This window comes from Neophocaena asiaeorientalis, unplaced genomic scaffold, assembly GCF_003031525.2.
Source record: "Neophocaena asiaeorientalis asiaeorientalis breed wild unplaced genomic scaffold, Neophocaena_asiaeorientalis_V1.1 scaffold251, whole genome shotgun sequence".
Lineage (NCBI taxonomy): Eukaryota > Metazoa > Chordata > Mammalia > Artiodactyla > Phocoenidae > Neophocaena > Neophocaena asiaeorientalis.
Genome location: NW_020173377.1, coordinates 1065898 through 1075542, shown reverse-complemented (window position 1 = coordinate 1075542; position 9645 = coordinate 1065898). Strand labels below are relative to the sequence as shown.

Here is a 9645-nt window from a genome sequence, read left to right as displayed (position 1 = left end):
GTGCCCATGGCACAGACAAAGTTGATGTCCACCAGGCTCTTGAAGGCTCCTGGAGTCAGGGCAGGAAGTTAGAAGGCCCTGCCCAGGGCTACATTAAGACTTCTGTAGGCCCTGGGCACTTTTGCCTTCTTGGGCCTCCTCCTCCATTAAAAAATATATATATTAAAAAATATAATTTACCACAGTATTGGTACATAGACAAATATATTAATATTATGCATTTTAAACGTTCTTTGACCTAGTAGCGGCCATGGCTCACGGGCGCAGCCGCTCCGCGGCATGTGGGATCTTCCCGGATCGGGGCACGAACCCATGTCCCCTGCATCGGCAGGCGGACTCTCAACCACTGCGCCACCAGGGAAGCCCCCCCTTGATTTTAAAAGACATTAAAACACTTCCATGGACTCTCTGTGAGTCCTGTGGGCCCAGGTCCTGTGCCTACTGTGCCTAATGGGTGAGGCCCTGGCCCTGCCCAGCACACCCAGCCCCGCCCCGCTGCCCCAGGCGGCCAGCACGCACCGATGATCTTGCGGTCATACCAGCCACCGTGGTCCATCCACTGGCGCAAAAGCTCAATGGGCGGCTGGGCGCCATATGTCTCCAAGGCCGGCATGTTCAAGTCATCGATGAAGAAGATGAAGTTGCGCCCCAGGGGCGGCCCGAACACACCCTTCCGCCTGTGGGATGGGGCTGTGTAAGCCCAGCACCCACGGGTACCAGGTCCTCAGGGAATCCAGGGTGGCAGGATGGCAGCTTCACCTCTGGGAAGCCCTCACTAACTTCAGGCTCCCCCGAATTGCTGAGCCTCTTGAGCAACTCCTTGTCCCATTCTGAGCATCCTGGGACATCACACCTGGCTGCTCTGAGTCTTGCCTCTAGGCAGATAGATAACAAGCCCCGCCCGAGTGCTCAGCCCAGGGAGAGCACCCACAGAAGAGCTCGGTGGGAATTCCTGATGGAAGAAGGCTCCAGAGCAGTTTGCAAGGGAGCCCAAGGGCCACCCGGGAGGGGAGGGGTGACAGCAGCTGGCCGAGCCAGGCTGGGGGACATCGGACCCAGGAAGGAACCAGGGTGCCTGCCTCTTATCCAGCTTGCTGTCGATGAGGTCCTGGGTTTGGTTGGCTGAGGTGCGGGCAGAGAAGGTGAGGAAGTGGCTGATGTATTCCAGCGGCAGGTTCTTGAGAAGCTTGTTGGAGATGGTGAGGGTCTTCCCTGTGCCCGTCGGCCCGATGCACAGCACCTAGGAGAGCAGGGGACACAGGGTCAGAGCGCTCTCACAGGGCCCAGCATGCAGCACGAGCTGCCGCCCTGTCAGTGTGGGAGCCAGCCGCTCCTGACCTAGGCCTTGGAAGTGTGGGGTGAAGCAGGGCATGGCAGGGGCACTCACGGGCTTGTGGTTGGTGAGTAGCATGTCTAGCAGGTAGGACATCTGGATGGTGTCCATGGTTGGCACGATGATGTTGCAGTAGTTGGTATCTGGCATCATGGTGAACGAAGCTGAGGAGTCCATCCACTTCACCCAGGCAACCTGGAACCACAGGTGGCACAGGGTGGGCCTGGAACCTTCTCCCCGTCTCACCCTTGGCCAAGTGCACCAGGAGGGCAAGGAGCGGCACTGCTGGGACTCAGCAAGAGGGTCCAGGTGAAGGGCTGCTTCTGACAGAAACAGGAATCCCTGTGCCCACTCTCCACACAGGGTGGGGGACTCCCAGAACAAACCTCCAGGAATGGGGGGCTCTCTGCACACAGCTGCCCAAGTGAAGGCTTCCCTGCATCCAGCTACCTCAGTGGGGCCAGTCTCTGGGCCTCTGCATGAAGGAAGTACTCTGGGAACTGGACAACCCAGAATGCAAAGGTCTCTGCTGTTTAGTTTAGGCTACCCAAGCATGTGAGGGCCAGAACCATGGGGCTGGCATCGCCTAGACGCTGAGAGGTCACCTGGCCCTCTCTCCCCCACCCTCCCCACCTGCATGCATCCCTTCACCCACAGCCCTGACTCAACTTGCAGACCTCCCTTGATGGGGGTGTTCACTGTGGTCAAACCCACATGTCCCATTGGGAACGGTACTGATGGTTAGACTCAAACGTGCCCCGTGAGACCCCCAGCAGGACCCTGTGCAGTAAACATCTCTATAGATGCCTCTCTGGCCCCTCTTCCTTCTGGGCTGGAGTCCTGATCCCATGAGGGTAGGCTAATGGGACCCTCGCTAGCTAAGAGGAGAAATGGGGACATCAAGACAGGCCATGGGGGCTTACTCCCCCACCCCTGAGGAGCCCAGCCCCTGGGCAAATGGGGCTTTTAAGTAGAACTGAGTTGATTAATACCTGGGCTCAGCATCAACACAGGGGAAGCAGTGTGTATGGTTGGGAGGGGAGGCACTCTGACATCTCCCAGTCCCAGGTTCAAGTCCAGCTCTGCCACCGACTAGCTGGGCGCGACAGTTCTGAGCCTCAATTTCCTTGTTTGGGAAACGGGCACAATAATAACCATGCTGTGGGTCTGTGAGGATTCAGGAGATGATGCAGATAACCCCAGCCTGAGACCTGTGACCGCCAATGCAGCCCCTTCTCTGCAGTCACTGTGAGGATTCAGGAGATGATGCAGATAACCCCAGCCTGAGACCTGTGACCGCCAATGCAGCCCCTTCTCTGCAGTCACTACTCATCGAGGAGGACCGCCGCCACCCAGTGGGGCCCTCCCTGGGCAGGTCTGCAGTCACCTGCTTGCCCTCATCATCGTCCTCATCGTCAGTGGCGCTGCTGATGCCGCCGTCCTCCAGCCTGTAATCAAACACCAGCCCCTCCTCCGGAAAGAGCAAGGTCAGCTGTGAAGGACCAGGGGGAAAACCAGGCGGTGAGACCCGGTGGCTTGCGTGGCTACTTGTTTCTGGGGGCCGGGGCCTGGGGGACGGCCCCAAAACACCCAGCATTCAGCGTATGCATCCCAGACCTTGGACCCCAGCCCAGGGGCTGCCGCCTCTCACGTTTTCTGTCTTCATCTTGATCCTGAGCCAGTGGCTGAAGCTGATGCGACTGGCGCTGTCCCCTGTGGCACCCACACTCCAGATCAGGGAGAAGATGAACCAGGGCTCGATCAGCTCTGGGATGCGACTCAGCTTTTTGGGAGGTATTTTCTTGAGGCCCTGGGGACAGAGGCGGGGACAGAACTAAGTGGCCTGAGGAAGCCAGGGGGTGGGGGCCATCCCTTGGCCTCTGCCATAGTTTTGCGTCTGCAGCAGACTGGTCGGGGTGTCCCATGACCCATGTGAGCCAATCTGATTCTGTCTTCCAGAAAGCTGGACTTGGGATTCAGGGCCCTCAGATGAGGAGAGAAGGCCCCCAGCCCACTGCTCAGAGCCGTACCCCTTTAGGCAGGAAGGGCTTGAAGAAGCAGTCCAGCAGCTTGAGGAGACTCATGGTCAGGTTGCTGTTGGTTGAGGTGATCACCTCCTTCACTGAGGACCGGATGAAAGTGATGGACCCCTACAAGGGATGGACACCCAGCTCTTGTGGCTGGTGGCCATAGCACCCGGCTGCCCCATCTGGGCCGGCACACTGTAGTCTCACTCACCTCCAGGAAGCTGACAAAGAGGGCCTTGAACTGCTCCTCAAAGGGCTTGAGTAAAGCAGGGAGATGCCTCAGCCAGCACTCGACAAAGGGCATGAGCCCCAGGATGCTGGGCTCCAGGTACACCATACCACAGCGGGATACTGTGGCTGGGGAGGCCACTGCCAGGTCCTGCACCTCAAACATCATGGTCATCGCCTGGTGCCAAGATGAACTGCGTGAGTGGGCCAGCCGCCAGCCTCCACAGCAGGGGAAAGGGCTGCGGGGCCATGGGGAGGTGTTGCCCATCCTGCAACCGTGGGCAGGCCATGGGGCAGGCGCTGGGCCAGGAACAGGACTGGGGTGGGGGCAAATGCAGGAACCCTTTGGCCCTCAGCTGATAACACAGCCCTCCCCAGAAGCCAAGAAGGAGTCTAAGGAGATTCCTGGGAGCCCTCTGGCCAGCCTCGGGTCAGGGCATTTTGGGGTCCCTAGAGCCCTGGGGATATCCGATGGGAGCTGTGTGCTCTGCTCCAAAGCCCCGCACCTGTGTACATGGACACAGGGTCACACTGACATCCAGGTGTTCTCAGAAGGACTCAAGAGACTGGCTGCTCTTAGGCTCAGGCAATACCCCTCCTTCTCTAAGAACTGCCCCACACTTCCCACCAGGCAGCTGTTCCTATGTTCTCCAGACTCCAGGCACGTTGCCAGTATGCCTAACCCAGAATCGGCCGATATGACTGCAAATAGGCCTGGGAGGCACAGCATCAACCAGGAGCTGGGGTAGTTGTCCTGGCCCTGGGCTCGGAGCATCACAGAAAGTGGGTCTGCCGAAAGGGCAGCACTGAGCAGCTGTGTAGGACGTGCCTGCAGTACAGGAGCCTGGGGATGGGGATGGCGCTGTGGCCCCAAGAGGGAAGGGTGGAGGGGGATGAGGCTTGGCTAGCGTGGTGTGCCCTGGGCCCACCTGGCTGCGAAGGAGAGCAGAGTGAGCAGACAGGCGGACACACCTCTGTGAGCTTGATTATCTCCCCGGAGCTGAGGCACAGCTTCTTGTTGTCGTCCAGCACCGTGTTCATGTTCTCAATCCAGACAGCGTCTACCGGCCCATCGAACACGTACCACTTCTTGTTGGTGTCAGAGGTGATGGCCCCCACCCGGATGAGGGAGGAGAAAATCCCATCTGTCCTGCAGCCACCAGGGAGGAGAGGGCTGTAGGTGCAGGGGAGGCAGGGCGGCAAGCACAGCTGGCTCCCAGGGAAACCTGGATCCATGCTGGCCCTGCTCTGCTTTTGTTTTTTCTTAAATATCTTCATTCATTTAAAAATTATAGTAGGGAAAATGGGACTTTTTGGTATAATAAATATAATGAAAATGTGTGCTTATATTCTCTCCCTGCTGAGTCCTCACTAAAGTTCTATTAAAGGAGAATGAAAAGTAATATCCCCAAAAGAAAAGGAAGATGAGGGGACTTTCCCAGTGGCGCAGTGGTTGAGAATCCGCCTGCCAATGCAGGGGACACAGGTTCGAGCCCTGGTCTGGGAAAATCCCACATGCCTCGGAGCAACTAAGCCTGTGCGCCACAGCTACTGAGCCTGCACACTACAGTCCACGAGCCACAACTACTGAGCCTGCGTGCCACAACTACTGAAGCCCACACGCCTAGAACCCACGCTCCACAACAAGAGAAGCCACCACAATGAGAAGCCTGCACACTGCAACGAAGACCCAACACAGCCAAAAATAAATAAATTTACAAAAAACAAACAAACAACAACAAAAAAAAACTATAGTGTCCTGGAATTTAAGAAAAAAAAGAAAGAAAAGGAAGATGAGGGAGGAGGCAACACAGAAACAGAGGTCCACACAGTCCCGGAAGATGGACAGAGGTGGAGAAGGGGTAAATGACCTCGCAGAGAAAGCAGGGTCATGAGATACATCTAGTCCCTGCCAGAGAACCCAAGAAGCCTCAGACTTCAGAGGCACCAAATGCCAGGGAAGGGGGTGGGTAGGAGGGCATTTTTCTGGTCTGATCCCCAGGCCCTCACCTAACCACACAAGAGCCTGGAGTAGGCATGGGTGAGGCCCTTTACCAGAAATGGGGGAAGCTGGACAGGCCCACATTCAGAAAGATGGGTGACCGCCCCTCTTCAGTGCCCATCCTCCACTGGGTTCCAGAACACTGGGACCAAGAAGACACCCCAGCGGGAGACTGGAGACTTCTCTGGAGAGACAGAATAGCCCTGGAGAAAACCCTCAGGTGCTGACATCTCTCCCAGTTTGGTGCACTTCCCCTAAAATGCACATCTGAGCCCAGGAGCAGAGGCCCCAAGAGAGACCACCAGCCTCTCGTGGGTACTAACAAAAGTCAACATGTACTGAGAGCTCAGCATGTGCTACACTGTCCCAGCCATCTTCCATAATAATGGTGTCATTTTTTCCCCCACTTTGCAGATGAGGGACAAAGGCCCAGGGGGTGAGGTGGGTCACTCAGTGAGCAAGTGCAGTGGTGGGTAGAGTCCCAGGCATTTGGGCTCCAAAGCCAGAGTTCCCGACCTTCCACTTGGCTCAGGGAGGGAGGCGGCCCACGACCCATAGCCTGCAAAGGTCTGGGAGCAGGGCAGTCACTGGAGGAGTCCCGGGCCACTCACCACTCATGGGTGAGCAGGTCAAACTCCCCGTACAGCTGGCCCATTGTGATGGACTTGGGGTTGAGCACATAGTAGTTGACGGCCTCGTACACACCGCCGCTGATGGATGGCTGCCCTTTCAGCGACGTCATGGCAGCTGCCAGGACTCTGTAACACTGTGGAGAAGGGCCAGCCAAGAGTAAGCCTCCAAGCTCGCTGGAGAGAAGGGCTGAAGTGGGTTGTGGGCCACGGCAGGATGGTATTCTAAAGGCCAAGGAGGCGCAAGTGGGGGCCAAGACCCCTGTTGAGGCTGCTCTACCCTCAGGTCCACTGTCTGGGTACTGGGCTGCCCAGCTAGGCTCCACTTATATTAGTCTTTTTTTTTTTTAATTTTTATTTTATACTGGAGTATAGAGAGCAAACTTATGGTTGCCAGGGGGAAAGGGTGGGGGGAGGGATAGATTGGGAGTTTGGAACTGACATGTACATGTACTGACATGTACACACTGCTGTATTTAAAATAGATAACCAACAGGGACCTACTGTATAGCACAGGGAACACTTACGTTACTCTTGCCAGAGCCCGTGGGCCCAACGAGCATGAGGCCGTGCCGCACCACCGTGGTCTCATACAGCTGGATACACTTGATCAGGAATCCTGGAAGGACATGGCAGGGAGCCAAGGGATCAGAGTGGGGGCTTAGATCCTGGTCCTGACACTAGCTTGCTGTGTGACCTGTGATGGGTTACCTCACTCCCTGCACCTCAGTTTCCTCATCTGTAAAATGGGGATGGCAGTAGTACCTACCTCATAGGTAGAGGCAGGTGAAGCCCTGAGCACACAGCCTGGCACAGAGCAGGAATTCTCTGCTAATGGCCAGCCATTATTTCCATTGTGACTATTACTCCCTAACATCCACTGGTTGGGTGTCCAGCTGGCACAGGCTTGCTCAATGAGGAACTGTCACAGGCCTCAAAATCAACTTCAGTTCCAAAGCTACCATCCAGCTTACTGAGAGCACGGCCCCAGGGAAGTGCTGGCCAACATGAGGCAAAATCCCAGGGACAAGATCCAGGGTCAGGGGCTTCCCTAGTGGCACAGTGATTAAGAATCCGCCTGCCGGGCTCCCCTGGTGGTGCAGTGGTTGAGAATCTGCCTGCCAATGCAGGGGACACGGGTTCGAGCCCTGGTCTGGGAAGATCCCACATGCCGCAGAGCAACTAGGCCTGTGAGCCACAACTACTGAGCATGCATGTCTGGAGCTTGTGTTCCACAACAAGAGAGGCCGCAACATTGAGAGGCCCACGCACTGCGATGAACAGTGGCCCCTGCTCGCCGCAACTAGAGAAAGCCCTCGCACAGAAACGAAGACCCAACACAGCCAAAAATAAATAAATAAATTAAAAAAAAAAGAAATCCTGAATGCTAAGAATAACTTTAAAAAAAAAAAAGAATCTGCCTGCCAATGCAGGGGACACGGGTTCGAGCCCTGGTCTGGGAAGATCCCAGATGCCGCAGAGCAACTAGGCCTGTGAGCCACAACTACTGAGCCTGCATGCCACAACTACTGAAGCCCACGTGCCTAGAGCCCATGCTCTGCAACAAGAGAAGTCACAGCAATGAGAAGCCCGCACACCCGAAAGAAGAGTAGCCCCCGCTCACCACAACTAGAGAAAGCCCACGCGCAGCAACAAACACCTAATGCAGCCAAAAATAAATAATAAATAAATAAATAAAAGATCCGGTGTCGGTCAGGGTCTCTGACTGACCAAGACCAGAGCTGTAGGGGCAGCTGCCTGCTGCAGTGGCAGGCCAGACCCACACAGGCGGGGAATGAGCACATCACTTTAGCCCAAGAAGAGGGGTCCAGGAGAGCGATGCAGGTCTGGGGGCCCCTGCCAAAGGAACAAGATCCAGTTATTTGGTGCTGGCAAAGCTGCCCCAAGGCCGTGAGGGAGAGAAGAGTTTGAGGCTTCATTCAACTCGCCTGCTGGGGCCTCAGCAGGCCTGGGGGGTGCTTAGGGCCGCATATTTAATGAAGAACAGTGAAGGGCAGGGGGGTGGATGGGCTCATCATCTTCCCCCAACCCAGACATCAAACCCCATTCCCACCCCAAGCAGGTGAGGATGAGGCAGAGGAGAGCCTCTGTCAAGGAGTAACAAGGCCAAGGGTGTGGTCCAAGCTGTGACTGCTCCTCCACGGGGAGGAAGGGCAGCACCTGCTTCCCCACTGTGAAATAATAGGCAATCTCTGTTCCTGGTTCCTGATGCAGAGCTCCTCAAACCCTTGTAAATAGGGGTGCTTGGAGAACCTTCAAGTTTCAATATTTAGTCTCTGGTTCCTGACACAGAACTCCTAACTGTGTAATTTCCCAAGTGTTAGGAACATCTTATGTTCTAATGAGGCAACTCTTGGTGGTGAACTCCTGGGAGGGGACTGGTCACCGGAAGAAGCTTGGAACTTTCAGGCCCACCCTCATTCTCTGGAGATGGGAGAGGGTCTGAAAGTGGAGTTAATAAGTGACCATGCCTGCATGATGAATCCTCAGAAAAAGATCCCAAAAGTAAGGGTTTGGAGAACTTCTGGATTGGTGAACACATCCACGGGCTGGGAAGGTGACTCACCCCCACTCCACAGGGACAGACCTCGCCCTATGTATCTCTTCATCCCGCTGTTCATCTGTATCCTTTTTATCACATCCTTTATTATATAATAAATCAGCAAGCGTTCGTGTTTCCCTGAGTTCTTTGAGCTGTTCTAGCAAATGATCAAGCCGGAGGGGGGCGGGGTCATGGGAACCTCTGATTTGTAGCCAAATAGGACAGAGGTTGTGGGTAACCTGGGGAGCCAGTACTTGTGACTAGTATCTGAAGTGGGGGCAGTCTTGTGGGACTGAGCCCGTAACCTGTGGGGTCTATGCTAACTCTGATTAATGTCAGGATTGAATTGAATGGTAGAACACAGCTGTGTTCGAGAATTGATGAGCGTGGGGTAAAACCCCATACATCTGGTGTCAGAAGTGTTGATGTGAGAGTGAAGGAGAGTTTTTCCCTAGACTCCCACCACCTGAAGTGTCCCAGCGGAGATAGGGGCAGAGAGCCCCAGCCTGCCGCATGCCTGGCCAGGCGGGAAGGACCCTGAGGCTGGACTGCAACCTGGGGGGGCTGGACCCAGCCCTCCTCTGGCACCACAGGACGGTAGGGCCAGGGGCTCACCATCCACGTCCTTGAGGTTGTTCTTCTCACAGGCCTTGCGTATGGCCTCGTCTAGGATGCCGTAGTCAGTCACCTCCTCCTTGATGGTGGGGAACAGGTCAGACACGATCCCAGAGAAGAGCTTGAGGTCCTCCTGCAGGAACTTGGGCACATTCACGTCTCGGATGGCCCGGAGGCAAATCAGCTCCTGCAGCAGAGGCCCAGGTCAGACACCCCTCTAGCTGCTCCAGAGCCTCCCTAGAGCCCCA

At 55.8% G+C, this 9645-nt stretch overlaps 1 protein-coding gene across 1 annotated transcript in view; it reads right to left on the bottom strand.

Moving 5' to 3' along the window:
- Nucleotides 1–9645, bottom strand: part of DNAH1 (dynein axonemal heavy chain 1) — a 101404-nt gene that overhangs the window by 23134 nt on the left and 68625 nt on the right. The window contains exons 34-44 of the mRNA XM_024746472.1: nucleotides 9398–9584; nucleotides 6747–6838; nucleotides 6202–6356; nucleotides 4561–4738; nucleotides 3572–3766; nucleotides 3364–3483; nucleotides 2985–3143; nucleotides 2721–2825; nucleotides 1388–1528; nucleotides 1080–1240; nucleotides 520–677 (exon numbers count right to left, since the gene is read on the bottom strand). Coding sequence (XP_024602240.1) covers nucleotides 520–677; nucleotides 1080–1240; nucleotides 1388–1528; nucleotides 2721–2825; nucleotides 2985–3143; nucleotides 3364–3483; nucleotides 3572–3766; nucleotides 4561–4738; nucleotides 6202–6356; nucleotides 6747–6838; nucleotides 9398–9584 — 1651 coding nt within the window. The remainder of the gene's footprint in view (nucleotides 1–519; nucleotides 678–1079; nucleotides 1241–1387; nucleotides 1529–2720; nucleotides 2826–2984; nucleotides 3144–3363; nucleotides 3484–3571; nucleotides 3767–4560; nucleotides 4739–6201; nucleotides 6357–6746; nucleotides 6839–9397; nucleotides 9585–9645) is intronic.